Raw genomic sequence first — 20,566 nt, 5'->3', positions numbered from 1 at the left:
CTGAGGTTTTTATTTTTCAAAGACGGAGCAGGATACCTAGTGATTGTTTTACACCTAACCATTTCTAGCTAATGGGGGACCATAGGCAGGCTAGGGGAACACATATTAATGTTAGAAATCCTAATAAAGTGAAATGTTCATGGCCATGGGATCTTTAAATACAAAATAAGCCTAGCTCATGGACACATCCGTTTTGGAATTGAAAGGAGTAAGCATTTTTAATGTCCCAAGCTGGAAGATTTAGTTAAAAAAGGTTTTACTGAATTTATCAACATTTTTAATTCAGTTAACCAACTGAATAACATTGTATTGTAGCCGTAAATCGTATTGAAATAGTAAAGGCATGCAGGGGATGCTGAACACAACAGCCACATCAAAGAGTTACCCTGTAGGCCTACACTGAACACACCATAACTTAACAAACACACACACTGTTCTTCAAACTTGGCCGACACCCAGGGAGAAAAACACTATTATGACATTGACTTGAACCTGTTAGGTGATTTGATCAGGCTGGCAAACCACATACGGCACACGCACACAGTGAAAAGTTATACTAAAAGCTGTTGGCCATCTTTTGTGTGGATATCCAAACACAGCAGTCGGTCGGTGCTTCCAGGGGTGACCCCCTGGAGCCAGTGTCCGGGGGCTCCAGGGGGTCGGTGTCTGGGGGCTCAAGGGGGTCATTGTCTGGGGGGTTCAAGGGAGTCAGTGTCTGGGGGGGTCCAGGGAGTCAGTGTCTGGGGGCTCAAGGGGGTCATTGTCTGGGGGGGTCCAGGGGGTCAGTGTCTGGGGGGACAGGGAGTCAGTGTTTGGGGGGGACAGGGGGTCAGTGTCTGGGGGGCTCCAGGGAGTCAGTGTCTGGGGGGGTCCAGGGAGTCAGTGTCTGGGGGGGACAGGGGGTCAGTGTCTGGGGGGCTCCAGGGGGTAAGTGTCTGGGGGGCTCCAGGTGGTGGGACAGAGTGGTCAGGACAGAGTGGTACTTGGCGTACCGCTGGGCCGGGTCCTGGCCCGCCCCGCCGCTGCCCCAAAGCAGCCGCGTCTGGAAGTCGGTCTGGAAGACCTCCGACACCTCTGCCTGCTCCCGAAGACCTGGGGGGAGAGACCGCTGGTCACCATGGTTACATAGCCGGTCACCATGGTTACACAGCCGTTCACCAGGGTTACATAGCCGGTCACCTTATCCCCGGTCATCATGGTAACACTGCCCAAGCTGTGCTGCTGGTCATATGATAGCGGACAGATCTGGGTGAACAGGGTGTTTCATTTTCTTTGCTGCATATTCATTGTGCTCAATCATGCTCTGGAGGCGGGGATCGGTAAGCACGTGATTGGCTAACCGCAAGCACAAATTCAGAAGGCAGTCAAAGTTTCCCGGTTGGAAGACAAGCTAAAACATCCTGTAACGTTGCTATAGACTGGCTATGAACACATTGTAGACTGGTCCTGTAGCAATACACTTATTAATATCCCTGCAGGATACAAGCCTAAACTTCATGCCTTTTACTGGTAGGTTTCTGGCCCAAGCTATTTGTCACTTCTCCCCAGAACTATGCTACAACTTACACGGCTGGTCACCACATGTAAACTGGTTACACTGTTGCTAACCAGTTAAAGCTGCTGGTAAAACTGGTCATATAGCTGGTTACCATTAAGCTGGGTGTCCTTACCCATAATCTTAATGTCAGCATTAGCACAGTAGATCCTGCCCAGCTGTGCTATGGTACGAGCCGCCGTCAGGTGACTCATGACCGCGTCCACACCCGATCCCTCAGCCTCCAAGGACTCCTCCCCCTCCCAGGATTCCTCCCCCTCCCAGGACTCCCCCCCGTCGACCTGCCACGCCCCCTCCCCTAAGGCTGTTCTCCTCTCGAGGAGGAGCAGCAGGGGTATGATGTGGGGAAAGGAGGTCCCTGTCAGCTGGGTGCTCTCTGGAGAGAAAGAGGGGGCGGGAGAGAGAGAGGGAGAGAGGGAGGGAGATGGAGAAGGAGTGAGAGAGAGAGAGAGAGAGAGAGAGAGAGAGAGAGAGAGAGAGAGAGAGAGAGAGATTTCAACAAGATGGGCTTGTTCATCACCAACAGCATCTTATCATATTTTATTTCTATTTCTATTTAACCTTTATTCTACCAGGTACGACCCCGTCCACACGGCATGCGCACACAAGCTCCTCCTCCTACTCCACTGAGACGGAGAGCATGCAGAGTGCACTCGTGGTGGAATATTGATATGCAAATTTCACATATCAGTCAGAAGCGGGAACACGCTTTTGTTTGTTTCACGTGAGTGCGTCCGCGGCGGAGAGGCAGAGTAATGCAACTATGAGCCAAAGAAAGCGCAGCAGCATCTCTTTCCAAAAATATTGTTTACTAAGATTTGCACAAATGATACAAAGGACAGTTCAGGAGTCCTCTGCAGTGTTATACTTGAAAGAAACTTGTTTTGTAAAAGTTTTTCTATTTTAATATTTTTTTTTTCATTATATTTTTGCATGGAAGTTCGTTGATCATTACCTGCTTAGTTTTTATTGTGCTTCATTAAAAAGGTGATACATGATGAACAAGTGAAAAGAGCTTTATTTACACTTCGACACATTGTATACAAAGATCCAAAATAGTGATGTGTCAAAGCAGAGGGATATAGCACCACCTTGTGGATTGTTTACAATGAATGCAGATCAGACATTAAAATCTAGTCCACACATGTTAAATTAAATTATAATCAATATTTAAAATACATCAAACTCAAATATCCGATGTCTAAGTCTGAATAATTCAGATCCAAATCTTACCCAATCATTCCTCCCAGTGATTAATTCCCAGATAAAAAGGGTTACCACTAGGCTAGCTTCTTAAAAATAAATTAATGAGCCAGTCTTTTGAGGGGCTCTTTGAAAAGAACGGCTCCTCAGGATCCGGCTCCCTTCAAAGAGCCATGAATCCCATCTCTAAGGCTAATTTACATGATGACGGTCTGAACAGAAGACGCAAAAGTGGCGTTGCGTCTCCACTTTTTATTCCACGTTTAGACAAGCGTTTTCGGGAGGAAATCTGTGTGCATACGGTGACGCCAAAGGTTTGTGGAATTCGATTGGGTATGCATGTCAGGCGGCTAGGTGGTGCTGTGATACACTATCACACAACACCGCCATGTCTGAGCGCATGTGTAGAATCTTCCTTCTTCTCTTATCTGCCCCGCGAAAACCAAAACATAATTACAGATCCTTCTCTGTTCAGTAATACTATCTGTAGGCTACATATCCTGTACATTTCGTGGAAAGACTCCTGTAAGTTTATTACAGCTGCCAGAGCACCTTGACGGTCCGAGGCATGGAAATAACCCAACACATTTGTTTATTTCCCTGTACTGGCGCAATTGACGTAAACGCGTACGCGACATCAGCAGATCTGAGCAAATTTTGCGTCTTGGCAGTGTAGACGGAAACGCTACGGCGGAGCTGGTTTCAGATTTTTGTATTTTTAAGCCCCCAAAACGCCGTCACCGTCTAAACGAAAGGCACATAAAATATTTGTCGTTTTTATCCGCAAGCGTCCTCGTGCAAACGATGACGTCATTAGCTGGGGGATTATCACGCTGATACGTAGTACTTCCGCATTCGGTGTTCATTGTGCACTGTGACATCCGGTGAATCACTCATCACTCTGGCGAACTGATGATGGAGGACCGGCAGTTCACTTTCACGACATCCCTGGTAAATGTACCCAAAGTCACGTTTTCTGAAGTTCACAGACTTACCGAACAACACTCCATAACAGCCCGCTCCAAACTGGACAAGGGATTGTTTATTTTTCGAGAAATATATCGACTACGAATGTGAGTGTCTGCTAGATAGCTTACGCTATGTAGGTTGGCTTATGCTAACGTCAGTTTGGCGTCAGCTCAGTCTGGAGGGATGAAATGATGAGATGAAAAATAAGGTAGACTTGTACTTCTTTGGTACATATATGAATGTGTATCTTCAGCAGAAAGTGAAATGAATGTGAAATGAACTGAATGAATAAAGGAACTGAAAGTATAAAAGGATTTAATTCATTCCCTTTTTCTGAGTACATAATTTACTACATTATATATTAACATTATTTTGAATACTTTCAGGATGGACTGACTGGACTTTAACATTGATTATAGATGAAAGACTTCTCATTCAATTAAATACATGTCATTCAATATATACAATGTTTTCAGTGTACAAAATTACAGCTCCGGAAAAAATGAAGGGACCACTCCAAATGTTCAGTGCCTCTCGTTTTAATATTTACATATTATATTTAATATTTATAGGTACATGTTTGAGTAGAAACACTATTCAACAGGGATCTAGCCTTTTAAATCAAGTGGTCCCTGGAAGTTGGTCATCACACAGCAGACGGTCCACAGCTGATTGACTGTCGCAGACAAGGTGAGAGGACAGTGCGTTCCCAGATGCGTTATTCCTTGACTCTGCCTATTGCTCTTTCTACGAGGATTCGAGGTCGAGCGATTGCTTGTGTTTTCAGAGCATCCTCTTCAGTGAACTGCGCAGTGGTTTGAGATAAATTAATTAGTAATATTATTGTGAGTGCTTCAGTCCATCTTAAACATTTGTCTACATATCTTAATGGTCACATTTGGGTCAAAGTTTTAATTTGAAATGTTAATTCCTTTCAGGCCTCCCTGTCATCTTGAAGGGTGGTATAATCAACGTTGCCCTACGATCAGCTAGTGGCTTCTCGATGGTGAAACCCTTGTCTGCCATGCAGCCATCTCCTGGCTCCAGTAAATCCAGCAGTCCACTTCGTTCAGTCAGCTCTGGGTCGGAGATGGAGCCGGTGAAGAGACTTGACACAAAAGTCACAGCACTACAAGGGGCAATCCCAATCAAGGCCTTAAAGGTTGTTGTGTTCTTGTAAGATGATATTCGGGTGCAGTCGATGATTACCCGAACATCTGGACTGTACTGCACAAATTTGCTTGGCATGGTGTTCTTGACTTGCTGTTTACTCATCCAGATGGGGAGGGAGCCAAGGAGCAGGGGAGGGAGCCAAGGAGCAGGTAACGGTAGTTGGCCCACGGTATAACAACATGGGAGACAGTGGACACACTGACCTGAAACATGTCAGCCAGCACCTTCTCTTGCAGGCCTGCAGCAACCCGGCAGCAGAAGAGAAAAAAACTCAACCAGTTGCAGTCTACACGTTGGACTGGGAGAAATGGCTTCAAATGTTTGTTTCTTTTTCTGAGCTTTCGACCAATAAACCAACATGGAGGCAGATGGTTGAATAACCACATCTCTTGACGTGAATCTGGTGTAAAAAAGGATCTCCTCGTCTGAGACACAAAATCTGTGAAAAGGCACTTGAACCACTTTCAGCTGTGACTGCTCTCATCAGCTCCTTGACTGTTTCTTTCAATTGCTGTATGTTTACAGCAGCAGCATCCAGTGCACCTGTATGAGATGAGGAATAAAGATTAAAACATCTAACCCAGATTTTGGCTGTGACTTGCATATTGGAAGCAGTTTGGACCTCTAAAGAAATTGCTTTTTGTAGCTCAATATTTACCTTTACAATTAATTAAGTAAGATATAAAATGCAACATTTGTACTTGTGATGAAGCTTTTCACATTGTGGTTTGGTCAAATGCTGGGACATTAATAAGACTAAACATTTTGTGCCCGAGTTCTGAAAAGTTGACCACCTACTCTGTATAACCTACTAAGAGCCCATTCTGTGATTAAACCATAGGTAGCACATCCTGTCAGGTAGGTGGTTTAAGAACAGTATGGGGTAATAGTAGGCCAATATTTCAGAACACTAACAAACACTGACAAACCTGGTTTAGGAGCAGAACCGAAATCGTGTTCTGTCATCACCACCGAAGCTGCGATCTCCTCCATCGGCTCTTATTCACAGGGCAGCGGTTGCTCCAGAGGAAGGGCTGGGTGAACGTCATAAGCAAGTTGATGCTCTTTTATAAACAGACCCCCTTCTTGGCAGTCCCCAGTTGTTCCACTGGAAACGGGAGGGTACAGACCCGATTTTCAGTCTCTTGTTGTGACCCCGGTTGGTTGCTAGCTGTAGCGTTTGTAGTCTGATTCACTAAAGTGCCGGCTACAAACAAACGTGCTACCTTGTTTTATTTTAAAGTTTGGCCCTTCATCCCGGCGAACCGCTTGAATCCACTTCTTCCTTAGACTCAATTCAGTCGGGAATCCATGAAAACTTAAGTAGGGTTGGTGTTGTTTGTTAGATGTACAAAGTGGAACAGAGCAGTGACATCTAGCCTTTGTTTCAGCCATTTTTGAAGTACGCCGGAAGTGTTCATGCACAACGAAGACAAATCCCGCCACCGGAACCAGGAAGCGTGATAATCCCCTATATCATCCAACTGCAGACACAAATGGGCGTTTTCGTGAGGTGGGGGTTCCCGTTTACGCAGACTGGAACGCCCCCTTCTTATTCTTCGTCGCCTTTCTCGCTGAACTGTATTAAAATGTCAAAGTGTACTACTCCGAAACCACGTAAATAGTGTTGTAAATAAACTTCCAAAGCTTTTCAAATCTTATTTGGAAAATAACTTCACATGGTGTGTCTTTTTACAATTTATTCGTTCCCAGCATTCGTAGTGTTGATCAGCAGTGAAATAGTCCGCCAAAGATGTTGACGTCGCTTAGCAACCGAAGACGCTGGGGTTGACAAGTTACCGGATTACTACCCATGCAAGTGAACGTAGCGTTCCACGGCATTGAGAAGACCCGTGTAATAAAGGCCTATAATATTTCTGTTTATGGCATAGATTTCTCCTCAGATTAGGCCAATAAAGCAATGAGAACCGAAACAAAAAAAACACAAACGCTCGATCAAAGGCCCGGCCCGACCCGGCTCAAGGATAGTAATTGAGTATTTAAACACAATTCAAATCGTGCATCACGTGAGATTTATTTCCATTGATCATTCTGACCGGGGACATTTCAAATTTTCGGTCCTCCTCATTTTTTTAGCAGAGTTTTCGTTGTCCGGTAATAACCGGACAACGAAAACTCTGCTATAAACCGGCCTAACTTTTACCGTTAACACCGAACCCCTTCTTCTTCGCACGGCTGTTAACATCCGGAACATTCGCTAGTTAGATTTTCTCAAACAGAAGTTTCAAAATAAGATCTAGTAGTAAGTACGGGTTAGAACTAACGCTAGCAAAGTGGGGGCTCTATGATTGCTAAATCTAATGAGAGAGGTAAAATTGCCATCAAGGAAGGAAAGCATTGCCTTTCGACTGTGCTTCACAGTATGCCTTGCGAAACCCAGTATGCCTTTCAAAACACCTTGTGATTGGTCGATGAAACGCTACCAGGAACGCCTAAAGGGCGTTCTTGTGTCATGACGGAAACGGCCAATGCTGCTGGACCCTTCTCACCAGCTGGGGGACGTCAGAGTTGCGTTGGATGGTTTTATTTATTAATTTATTTGTATTCTTTTTGTAGCTTTAAATAAAGCCCCTTGATAAATGTAATCACTAACTGTACATTAAAAAGTATTTCTGCTCAATTTAAAAGGTTGAATCTCCTTGTTTTTGTATACAGCGAGCAGGCTGTATGCGCTCCACTTTTTTCTGTGGAGAACCAGCGCCTTGAATATCTACTACAGCATTTTCTGCAGCTCGATGTGGTTTCACAATGACTCCGTCTTTACGGAGATATTCCTGAACCGCATAAAACGAAACCGGATCGTTTTCGCCCGCTTTGGCTCCGTGTGGACAGGGCCTTAGTTAAAACATGTTTTCTGTGGGCTTCATACTAAAAAAAAACATGACCCAGGAGCAGGAGCAGGAATCCTAGGTGTCAACAGAAAGAGAGGGGGGGGGTAGGAAGAGGGGGAGCGTGAAATACCCAGGAGAGTGAAGGTTACCTTTCCCTTGATCCAGGGCCTTGAGGAAGGGTCTGAGGTTGTGTTGGTAGAGAACGGAGCACTCTGTGTACCGCTGGCGTAGCACCGTCCACGTCTGCTTTAGCCTAGCAACCTGTAGACACAAATGCACACTATTACTCTGTGCATATAGCCGTGTATTTATATTTTCTGTCAATGTAACAGTATGCTTTATATACATATTACACGGCTATGATGGTTACTCTTTTTTGATAATTGTGTAATTTAATTAATTAATTAAGGGCGCCACCAGAGTGCGCCCCCGACACATTTGCCGCCCTAGGCAATCGCCTAGGTCCTTTTTTTTTTTCTCCATGGGCCCCTGAGGCCGTCTGGGCCCCGGTGCAATGCACCTGTTGCACCGTCGATATTTACGCCACTGTGTCGGTTATTTCTGAATAACAGACAACTGCTTTGAATAATAGACTGTTGCTATTTCCAAACAAACTAATACATTGTTTCCCTAGTGAGTGGTTGTGAATCTCTGCGATGGTGTCAAGTTTTTCTCCTTTATGTTCTCTGGAGAGTTAGAGCCTGACCGACATGTTGCAGTGTACTTTTCACATGAATGACAGAAGGTGGGCCCCCTCTCCTTCTCAATCCTCTCATGTTGGACCGGAGGTATGCTGGACGCTGCAGTAACAGCAGTGGCCTCTTGTGGTACGAAGTGGTAATACGAGAACCTACAGACTAGTGCTAGCTGGGTAAACTGCTAAATTAAGTCAATACCTCTGCAATGTCTAATTGACATTAGACGTCTTTTGCATAATTTCAACACTGATATTTCTCCACATTCCGTTGATTATTGTAGGTCATTCTTGAAGGTTTTAGACTAATAATCTTACAAAATGTACATTCAAGTTATTAGACTGGAGTAGCTCAGGCGGTAGACCTGGTTGACTTGTAACCCGAAGGTTGCTAGTATGATCCCAAGCTCCTACTAGCTAAGTATCGAGGTGACCATGAGCAAGACACCTAACCCTCACTGCTCCCGATGAGCTGGCTGTTGCCTTGCATGGTTGACACTGCCGTTGATGTGTGAATGGTTGTAAGTTGCTTTGGACAAAAGCCTCTGCTAAATCCCATACATTTTAATATAAATTCAATAGCCCTGTTATGTCAAATTATTTCCCCAAGTTGGTCAATGTAAATAATCTGTGAGTATGTGTTTAGTGTGTGTGTATGCATAACATATGTTTCTTAAGGTGTTCTCCTTCCACGGACCCATTTGGATGGGACAACGTGACTCCGCTCTCCGTCTACCTCTTTTAGTTAACACACATAGAGCATAGTGATAATGTAACACTTTATCAGCTGGATGAAGTAACCCAAGGGTCACAGTGAGTGATGGAAAATCACCATACAAAGGGTTAAAAAGGGTGTGTGTGTGTGTGTGTGTGTGTGTGTGTGTGTGTGTGTGTGTGTGTGTGTGTGTGTGTGTGTGTGTGTGTGTGTGTCTCTCTCTGATAGCGTTGCCTTTGTGTGCTGTTCATCAAGGTAGCACAGTAGTGGAGGGCCCTGCGGTTTCTATTTCATCCTTACTGACCGCCAGAGGCGGTGCTTTAAGCACTGGATTTATCCGTCTCGCGCATGCGCAGTTCGAGTACCTAATATCAACAAAGTCACCTGTGACCCCTGATGAGCTCCGGACAGCCTATATCTTCCGGTGACATCAGAGGATCTGTTCCTCCTTTCATCTTCTCGCTTCGCAGGTATCGTATCACCTTGCTAGCTAAAAGCTAATTGGATATTATTATCATTGATCGTTCGTTGCTGGTGGCCTTGCGACATATTGTCGGAGCCGTGAGCTGCTCACCCTCCAAAGGCCGCAACGGACCCGCCGAGAGGTTCGGATTGCGTGGAACGCATCTCCCTCGGCTGGATACGTTTACTTTGTTATAATTTCGTGTTCGGTGAAGGCAGTGTACCCGCTCCCTCTCCCGGCGTTTGTACTGCGCTTATCATTTAATTTCTCCCGGCGTTTGTATTGCGCTTATCACTTAATTTTCAAGTTGTGTATCGTTGCTATTGGTGACGGCAGTGTGTGCGCTCCCACTCCCGGCTTAGGTACATTTTACCTCGGTGCCAACTCGGTTGTGCCCGCTTTGTGTTAACTGGTGAAGGCAGTGTTTTCGCTCCCGCTCCCAGCATTTATAGTTATATTTAGCCTTGTAGTTAGTAGCAGTGCTCCCGCTGAGGCTAACTGTCTGGGCTGTTATCCCGCCAATATTTGTCGGTGAAGGCTGTGCTTTCGCTCCCTCTCCCGGCATTTATACTGCTATTATTATCTACGTTTCGTTCTGACCGCTACCCTCAACTGGTGAAGGCAGTGCTCTCGCTCCCGCTCCCAGCAGAGGTGTGACTGTAGTTGGTAGCAGCGTTCCCGCTGAGGCTAACTTGTTTGGTTTTTTTTCTGTTCATATATCCAGTGGTTAAATTGGGATTTTCTATGTGGGGGGGCTCTGATCCGGAGGGGCCGCCGCTCCCCATACGCAGAGTACGCAGAGTACGCAGAGCCAAAATTAAGGTTGCAAAAAAAAAAATCCATGATAGTCGTTATATTAGTACATTAAAGAAATTATATAAATTTGTTATGAACAAGCCCACCGTTGTTTTTTTCTTAATTGTGTACCCTATTACTCAATTTGGGCAAATTCGATGTGCTGACCTATACCCCCCCCACCCTCCTTCCCTGAAATGGTACACAGTCTTCAGTTCAACTCACCGTTTCCCAATTATACCCATATCATGTGAAATATGACCTGCCATTAATCAGAAGAAGAAGATACCAGTATCAAGCTGAATTTAAACGGTACCAAAACGAAAAGAAGAAGTATTTGAACGGTGCCAAGTAAGAGCAACATGAATCTGGCACTGAAAAAGAGAAAGAAAAGGATGACGCCCGCCTCAGCTCCTCTGCCCTCAGTGTCCTCATCTCTGCCCTGTCCATCCTCAGCTCCTCTGCCCGGTCCATCCTCAGCTCCTCTGCCCTGTCCATCCTCAGCTCCTCTGCCCTGTCCATCCTCAGCTCCTCTGCCCTCAGTGTCCTCATCTCTGCCCTGTCCATCCTCAGCTCCTCTGCCCGGTCCATCCTCAGCTCCTCTGCCCTCAGTGTCCTCATCTCTGCCCTGTCCATCCTCAGCTCCTCTGCCCTGTCCATCCTCAGCTCCTCTGCCCTGTCCATCCTCAGCTCCTCTGCCCGGTCCATCCTCAGCTCCTCTGCCCTGTCCAGCCTCATCTCCTCTGCCCTCAGCTCCATCCTCATCCCTGTTCTGTTCAACTCTGCATTTTTAGTTTAGTGGAGGAAGAGACAGCACTTAAGACATGACAGACACACTATCAGGATGAAAAGATCTAGCAACAAATCACAGCTTGGTTACAGTGACTTCTGCACACGGGCCTAGCTTAATTATTTCAAAATTATGTCTTGGATAGCAGCTGCCCACCTTTTGAAGAAATCTGTAAGCTTCCTCCTCTTTGTTCCACTCATGTTTACCTTTTATCTCTGAAATGTTCACTTGTTGACTTTCACCCTAAGTTAAGAAGTAGATAGAATGTATTTTAAAATGGTTCATATTATATAACGTTCTTTAAATAAAACACTTTTGAATGAATGAATGAATGAATGAATGAAGCTATCTTTTTCTTAAAGGCTAGCCGATAGGCTACGTCACCATCATGTTAACGCGGGCTTTTAAATCTAACCTGCTGTGTAGCCTATATGCAAACATTAAATCACAGGACCTACTGTACTCACAAATAGCCTAGGCAATGCACTGCAATTCATAGATACAAATAAGTTTGAAATTCATCCAGCTAGGAATGAGAAATGTGATTCGGAGATCGCATAGACTACTTGCTAAATCATTAAGAATTAACAGCATTGTTCTTCTTAACTAGCGCTTGCCATTTGACATACCAGTAGCAGGCTATCCCTGCATGTCTAAGGTTAATTTTTCCTGCTTAATGAAAATGCAAGCCCATATCTAATGATATTAGCCTATTGGTGATGATCGACCTCTTTCAAAATACCGTGCACCTTTAATTTAGTTTCTCTTACCTCGCCATTCACCTGTCTACTACGATAATTATGTCTGATGATGACCGTTGATTTGACGTTGTGTTGTCTGATCTGGGGGGAGGAGGAGCTGCTGCGCAAGTTTCGTGCGCGATATGCCTACGTCTCAAACTTGCTCCAGATGTCTAGGCCAGCCTATCCCTACTCCATTATTTAGAATTGTGTTTTAAAACAACATAGATTTGCAATGGAAAAGTTGTAAATGAGTAGGACAACATTGCTCGTGATGGACTAGGCAGACTGCCAAAATCGGCTGGAGCTGATCTGCTGCGCAGAACTCCAGACCCGGCCGCTTATGTGCCAGGGCTCCGCCCCGGACAGCCCCGGCCCAATTTAACCTCTGCATATATCCATTGGTGAAGGTTGTGTTTTCGCCCCCTCTCCCAGTGTTTATTGTTTTTCTTGCTTTATACAGTGTTATTTTTTCTGGTTGTCAACATGGTTGGCGACCACTCATGCTCGGCCTGTATGGCTCCTCTGCAGATTGAGGATGGCCATGATTTGTGTCCCTCATGCCTTGGCCTCGGGCATCTGAAGGAGGGTCTTTCAGATGATCCCTGCATGAATTGCACTTTTATGCCTCGGGCAGTTAGAGTTGCTAGATTAGCTGAGGTGGAACAACGGTTGGGCCTCGTTTCATCCCCCGAACTGTTGCCCCCAGCCCAGCGACGTAATCCAGCCCAGGATGGTCGCTCCAAACGTCGGGCTGCGGTGACCGCAGGCCCCACTTCTAGGAAGAAGGTTAGGGAGTCCGGGCTTGCCTCCAAGGTAGGCCAATTGACGGCAGAGCTCGAAAGCATGTAGTGCCTCTTCCTAGCCTTTCAGGCTGGGACTGGTGCAGGGGGGCCAGGTGCTCTTGCTCCTCCGGCAGCCACCTTGGAGCCGGAGGAAGATGTGCTTTCTCTGGCAGCGTCGGCTGCCGAGTTTGCTGAATACGAGCCGGATGGGGTCCTACAGGACGCAGCCTCCCGTGCCTCCGCAGCGTGCTCCCGTCCTTCGACCCACAGCTCTACTAGTGCTTCTGAGGACAACTCAATGGGAGCCATGATTCATATGGCCCTGGCCAGTCTGCAGCTAGACGTGCCACAAGCGCAGCCGGCTCCGGCCAGTGCGTTCTTCAGGCGTGGCCCAGCCCCCGCCAGCTTTACTGTGCCTCCATCGAAGGAGTATCTGAGGGAATTGCATGCATGCTGGAGGGATCCTAGAGCCCACTCTCATGCAACATCAGACGGTCGGTCACTGGCAGCCATGCAGGATGCACCCAAGTTTGGCTTGGACCGCATGCCAGCAGTTGAGCCAACCATAGCCGCTCTAATTGTCTCACCTGATGAGGTTCTAAGACCGGATGCGAGGTGTCCTCGTCCCCAGTGTCGGGTTACGGATGACTTGCTCTCCAAAGCCTATGACGCAGCGGCACGCACGCTTCCTTGCAGGCGTTCGCACTGATGTCCAGAGAGTTGGGGCGGGTGATGTCCACTCTCGTCCAGGCTCGCCGCCAGGTTTGGTTGGCACAGTCTCCTCTTACTGAGGCGTGCAGGAGAACCCTCCGCAGTGTTCCAGTTGAACCTGGGGAGCTGTTTGGCTCTGCAGCTCTAGAGGCGCTTGAGCGAACAGTCCAGGCCAGGAAGACTCGCGAGCATCTATCTGTGCTTCAAAGGAGTGTGTCTCCTCCTAGCAGGCCTAGAGGTTCTTCAGCTGCCCCACAGCGCAGCTATCACCCTCAGGCTCAACCCAGTGGCTACCTTAGGTCTCAGCGCCCACGTCCACAGCCTGCTCAGCAGCAGGCACAGGCCTTTCGGGCCCCTGAGCGGCTGCCCTCGGGGCAGCCTCAGGTCCCATATGCTGCCCGTCCTTCCCCCAGGACCTTTAGAGGTCGGGGGACCCGGCGCTGAGAGTCAGGGGTCAGTGGGGGTCGTCAGATGTTTTTCCCAGCAGCAACTCAGCTATTGGGCTGCTTCCACCAGGGACCCGTGGGTGCTTTCCACCTTGACCCATGGGTACAAACTTCAGTTCCGGCGCCGGCCCCCAGCCTATGGCCGGGTCAAGATGACCATCATACACGACCCGGCCAAAGCCCAAGCCCAAGCCCAGGAGCTTTCCGCCCTCCTGGACAAGGGTGCCATCGAGCCAGTAGATCCCCTGTTGCAACCCGGGGGGTTCTACTCGACTTATTTTCTGGTAGCAAAGAAAGACGGCGGACTCCGTCCTATCCTCGACTTGAGGGGCCTAAACAGGTTCCTGAAGATCCTGAGGTTCCACATGCTAAGCACCGCAGAGGTTCTGCGTACTGTTGCCAGGGGGGAGTGGTTTACATTAGTAGACCTGAAGGATGCCTACTTTCACGTTCCCATAGCACCGCACCACAGACAGTTTCTGCGGTTTGCTTTCCAGGGGCGTCGTTTTCAGTTCAGGGTGCTCCCGTTTGGCCTCCCCCTTTCCCCACGGGTGTTCACCAGGTGTGTGGCAGCAGCCCTCTCACCCCTACAGTCACGGGGCATGAAGATCCTGCCATATCTGGACGACTGGCTCATCTGTGCACCATCCCAGTCTCACGTGGCCCTGGACACGACACTTCTTCTCTCCCATGTGGCCCGTCTGGGTCTCCGGGTGAATCTTACGAAGAGTTGCCTGGTGCCATCGCAGAGCATAGTCTTTCTCGGTGTGTCTCTCGACGCAGTCGCCATGAAGGCCTGTCCGTCGCCACAGCGGGTGGACGGCATCCTCCGCCTCCTTCTCCTGTTTCGGGAAGGCAGGCTGTTGCGCTATGTGGAGTTTTTGCGCCTCCTAGGGAAACTGACGGCTGCCGCTACAGTGGTTCCTCTAGGAGTGCTGTTGCTACGCCCCCTCCAGAGGTGGCTGCACAGCTTTCATCTGGATGTCAGGTGGCATCGGCACAGGGGACTCAAGGTGTCACGCTGCTGCCTACTTGCTCTGGCTCCGTGGAGGGACAGATCGTTTCTTCTCCAGGGCATGCCCATGGGTTCCATTGCATCCCGTCGGGAAACCGTCAAAACAGATGCCTCCCTCTCGGGGTGGGGTGCTGTGTGGCAGAACCGGACAGCTCAGGGGCTGTGGCCTGTTCAGGTCCGCTCAGAGCATATCAATGTTCTGGAGCTGCGGGCTGTGCACAGGGCACTGCAGTCATTTCTTCCCTTTCTGGGGGGCCGGCATGTGCTTGTGCGGTCGGACAATGTCTCGGCCGTCTCTCACATAAACCACCAGGGAGGCACCAGGTCTGCACGGCTGTTGCAGGCATCCCGGGACCTCCTGTTGTGGGCAGCACCACGCCTGGCAAGCCTGAGAGCAATGTATTTGCCTGGGGTACAGAATCAGGCTGCAGACTCACTCTCCCGTTGCAAGCCGCCGCCGGGGGAGTGGCGGCTTCATCCGGAGGTTATCCTCAACATCTGGAACGTCTTCGGCAGGGCAGAGGTGGATCTCTTTGCCACAAAGGAGTCGACCCATTGCCCCCTGTGGTTCTCCTGGACAGAGGAGAGCAGCCCTCTGGGTCAGGATGCTCTCGCCCACGATTGGCCAGAGGGTCCCCTCTATGCCTTTCCTCTGATTTTTCCGACGCTACAGAGGGTCCTCCAGCAGGGTCACAGACTGCTGTTGGTAGCCCCCTTCTGGCCAGGGAGAACATGGTTTCCACTGCTGCACAGGCTCTGCAGCAGTTCACCACAGCGCCTTCCCGACAGGAAGGATCTCCTGTCACAGTTACAGGGCAAGATCTGGCATCCCGACCCTCGTTGCCTACAGCTATGGGTCTGGCCGCTGCAGGGCCCAATCCGCTGCTGACTGAGTGCTCAGACGGTGTCTGCAATACCATACTGAACGCCAGGGCGCCTTCTACCCGGGCGCAGTATGAGAATAGGTGGCAGCTATTTACGGCATGGTGTTCAGACAGGGCTGAGGACCCTGTGCATTGTTCAGTTCCAATGATTTTGGAGTTCCTCCAGTCACTCCTGGATGGCGGCCGGGCCCCAGCTACTCTGAGGGTATCTGAGCCATCTCCTCGAGACATGCTCTCTCCAAGCAGCGATTGTCTCATTGGGTTGTGGACGTCATCACCCATGCCTATAAGGAGGTGGTCACCCCCTGCCATCCGGGGTCAGGTGCCACTCTACCAGGGCTGTCTCAACGTCATGGGCTGCCCTGCGGGGCGTGCCCCTGGAAGACATCTGTGATGCAGCATCATGGACATCACCATGTACCTTTTCCAGGTTCTACCGGGTGAACGTTGCCACTCCCCATCCGTTGGCCGTGGTCCTGTTGCCCGACTCTGCTGTTCCCTCTCAATGAGGTGGGTGTTGGAGTTCCTCGTGACCTTGTTGGTATGAGCCATCCAGTGCTTAAAGCACCGCCTCTGGCGGTCAGTAAGGATGAAATAGAACGATAGTTACGTACGTAACTACGGTTCTATGAATCCTGGATGACCGCCAGACCGCTCTGTCACTCAGAATCCTTGTGTACTCGCGAGAAGATTCTGCAGGAACAGATCCTCTGATGTCACCGGAAGATATAGGCTGTCCGGAGCTCATCAGGGGTCACAGGTGACTTTGTTGATATTAGGTACTCGAACTGCGCATGCGCGAGACGGATAAATCCAGTGCTTAAAGCACCGCCTCTGGCGGTCATCCAGGATTCATAGAACCGTAGTTACATACGTAACTATCGCTCTGTGGTTACCTGCGGGAGCTCCAGGGCCCTCATGACAGCAGAGAACCCGAACATGTTCCCCATGCTGCTCTTCAGCTGGGCAGCGATCTGGATGGCTTTATGCAGCAGAGCCGCCCTCTCCTCAGGGCTCCCTGTACATCCCAGAATAAACACCGCCAGCACCACTGACATGGTCTGGTACCTGAGCTCCCAAAGACATCCGTTTACTTCAGATCAGATCAGATCAGATCAGATTAATTTACATTCTATTACATAACATTTGACCAGAGAATGTACATCCAACGATTCAATGTGGGCAGAAATCCAAGTGAGCAGTGTTTAACTCTTTACTGAAATGGGGAAGATGGTTTATGCCCTACTGGGCTATAGGAAGTATATTTTCAATGGAAGTTGAATGTGCTTCTTTTTTACTTGACATGGTCCATAAAGCACATTTCTGGTCAATAACTAGCCTAGCCTTAACTTCATGGAAGAATTTCAATTTGTGTTGCATTTTAAGCTCTAACCTTAAGCTTTAAGCTCCTTAGTCGACTAAAACTACAGGAAACTGAAAACATTGTGTAAACAATTCTCGGGAAGTAGATTATATAGTATTATTATGATTGTATTACACCATAGTAGAGTGTATTACAAACCATGAAACTAGCCTAAAGAGCGTGACTACCTCTCCAGAAGGTCCAGGCGGAGCTGGTGTCCGTGGGCTAGGGTCAGCAACTCCACCCCCGACGCTACACCCATCCTCCTCTGGTCCTCCACCCTCACCTCCACGATGCCTGCCACCTACACCACCAAACCACACAAAAACACCCATCAGTCCAAACCACACACACCTGTCTATCTGCTTCACAAACCAAACAGGTCTGTGCTTCGGTCGATAATATAATGTTATTCACACTGATAAGGAGAACAGTACAGGAGCAATACATTGTTGCCTAGCACAGTAGAGGGAGTCTCTGGAGCTGGTAAAATCGCTGATTTGTGGAAGCAGAATTACTCAGCTTTATTTAATTGTGTAAAAAGTGACCCTTATACAGTTGGCAGTATTTCCAATAGGGATGCAGTAGGAATCACAACACATGAGGTTTTTTAAGCTATCACAAAATTATCTGTGAATAAAGCAAGTGGCTCAGATCAGATCACTGCGGAGCACCTTGGGTTTGCTAGCCCGAAAGTGGCCGCTCTACTTGCCATATGTTTCACTGGCTTTATGACGCATGGGCTGTTGCCCGACTATGTTGGCCGTAACTCTTGCCTGTCATTAAGAACAAAGCAGGCAAGATTGGGAGCATGGACAATTATAGGCCAATCGCACTGGCAAGTGTGATTTCCAAAGTTCTGGAGAGTATTCTTTTAGATCGATTGGGTAATTATATTAATACCAGAGACAATCAGTTTGGTTTCAAACCGAAGCATGGCACTGAGTTGTGTATTTATAGTTTGAAAGAAATAGTAGAAATGTATAGAGGGCAACATTCCTCTGTTTTAATTGGTGTTATTGATGCCTCTAAGGCCTTTGATAGAGTCAATCACCAGCAGCTATTTACAAAATTAAGTCAAAGGGGTGTACCTGCTAGCATTATAAGAATACTTGCATACTGGTATGCTAACCAGAGTATGCAAGTCAGATGGGGTAGCAGTGTCTCTGGTCCTTTCAATGTTGCTAATGGAGTTCAACAAGGGGGGCTACTGTCACCAGCCCTCTTCAATCTGTACATGAACGATTTATCTGACCAATTGAACGATTGTAGAACGGGCTGTATGATTGGTAACACAGTGATGAACCATTTAATGTATGCGGATGATTTGGCCATTCTCTCTCCAAGTAGTGCTGGATTTCAGCAGTTGTTAAATGTGTGTACAGAATATGGTGTCAAACATGATGTGCAATACAATACAAATAAGAGCAGTGTGATAATATGTAGGGCGAAGGGAGGTAAGGACCTCCACTTTCCACCATTTTATCTTTCTGGGGAAGAGCTTTGTGTTTGTTATAAAGTTAAGTACCTCAGGCACTTTATAACAGATCTAATGTCTGACGATGACGACATCTTAAGACAGTGTCGTACATTATGTTAAAATATGTCTCTTTAGAGCATATTGCACTCCCCTGTATACTGCCCCCTTATGGGGTAAGTTCAAAAAATCAAGTATGCACAGACTACAGGTTGCTTACAACGATTGTTTTAGGATCTTACTTAAAAGACCTAGGAGGAGTAGTGCAAGTGAGCTATTTGTGAATGCAGGAGTTAACACCGTACAAGCTTTATTGAGGAACCTTATGTACAGATTTATCTGTCGCCTGAATAACTCAAAGAATGGAGTCATAATGCTGCTGTCGAACCCAAGTTATAGCGCAGTACGCTACCAGTCATACCTTTGGAGGCATTGGTATAATTGGTTGTCATGTTTGTATTCTTATTTATGTGTGTGTTGTCTATTTCTTTTATTGTATGTTTTTAAATGGACCTTGAGTCTAATAATAAAAGAATGATGATGATGATGAGTACCATGCAGTCGGCCCGGGTGATGTGTTGAGCAGCGGTCCTGGGCTCCACGCCCTCCAGCACCTCCTTCACTCTGCGGAGGAGCCCCACATCCAGGGGCTGGTTCTCCCCAGGCAGCAACCTGGACCGGTACCTAGTGGGCCAGAGCGCTGACCTGCGGACCGCTGTGTAGCTGTTTCCTGATAAGTCCTGATAGAGGAAGGCAACCGAGTCCTGGCTTACTTGTTCCTGGCAAACGGGGTTGTGGTATATCGGGTTGGGGTTCTCATGGTTTATAGGTTCCTGATATATGTTATGGTTAATAGGGTCCTGGTTAATGGGCTCCTGGTAAATGGTGTTATGGTTTAGAGGGTCCTGGTATATGATGTTGCGGTTTGAAGGGTCCTGGTATACACTGTTTGGGTTAATAGGGTCATGGTAAACGTTTTTGTGGTTTATAGGGTCCTGGTATATAGTGTTTTGGTTTATAGGGTCCTGGTATTCTATGTTGTGGCTTACAGGGTCCTGGTATACGGTGTTGTGGTTTATAGGGTCCTGGTATACATTATTGTGGTTTACAGGGTCCTGGTATACCATGTTGGGGCTTACAGGGTCCTGGTATACCATGTTGTGGCTTACAGGGTCCTGGTATACAGTGTTGTGGTTTATAGGGTCCTGGTATACCATGTTGTGGCTTACAGGGTCCTGGTATACAGTGTTGGAGTTGTCATTGTGTATAGCATACTGGTATATGTGGTTTGGGTTTATAGCATCCTGGTGTATTATGCTGTGGTTTAGGGGGTCTCGTGGTCTTGCGTTCCTGTGCTCCTGGTTCGTCTGAAGGCTGGTGATCAAGGGGGGACCAGGGGCCGACCGGACCGGAGAAGGACCTTGACTGCCACTGGATGTCCAAGGGTCAGGGTCTGCAGATGATTGACAATACAATGAAAACCTTTAGAAGGGGCCTGCTGACAGAGTGTCCCTGGGAGGGCCCTCTCGACATCCAGATTATAACACTTATCATCAAAGTTTGTAATTGTTTTGCAGGAAGATGACTTTAAATACAAATTAATCTTGTGGATGAAGAAGATGTGATCATCTCATTGGTAAAAGTGGCTAAACCCTACAAAACATAACATTTTGAAACATGTTATAAATGACATGAGAATGCTATTACTGTTACTTGTTGCAAAAGTTATCAAGTCAAACATTATTTATTATATGTCGCCATGGAATTAGATTAAATTGCATTGTGTATTAAGAGAAGAGGTGGGGGGTCAGATATTCAAGTTGCAAGTTGGCCGTCACAGCAAGTCGCCGTTATCTTTTGGCTAAACACTAGCAAAAGATATGCTATCTCTACGTTTTCAAGGTTCTCCTTCTATGGTGTTCTAATCTACCTGTAG

The 20,566-nt window shown here is 47.6% G+C and overlaps 1 protein-coding gene across 1 annotated transcript; it reads right to left on the bottom strand.

Moving 5' to 3' along the window:
• Positions 1 to 829: 829 nt before the first annotated feature.
• Positions 830 to 19,787, bottom strand: LOC130384913 (SH2 domain-containing protein 3C-like). The gene is made up of 8 exons (XM_056593312.1): positions 19,680 to 19,787; positions 19,185 to 19,409; positions 17,342 to 17,457; positions 16,687 to 16,858; positions 7,902 to 8,013; positions 1,837 to 1,931; positions 1,671 to 1,776; positions 830 to 1,092 (listed from the first exon to the last, which is right to left on the bottom strand). Exons 1-8 carry the CDS (start codon positions 19,785 to 19,787, stop codon positions 830 to 832), a joined length of 1,197 nt encoding a protein of 398 aa, XP_056449287.1.
• Positions 19,788 to 20,566: the final 779 nt, after the last annotated feature.

This window comes from Gadus chalcogrammus, chromosome 6 (assembly GCF_026213295.1).
Source record: "Gadus chalcogrammus isolate NIFS_2021 chromosome 6, NIFS_Gcha_1.0, whole genome shotgun sequence".
In the NCBI taxonomy this organism is placed as follows: Eukaryota; Metazoa; Chordata; class Actinopteri; order Gadiformes; family Gadidae; genus Gadus; species Gadus chalcogrammus.
Note: the sequence above shows the minus strand (reverse complement) of the source record. Positions and strands in the feature narration are given on the sequence as shown.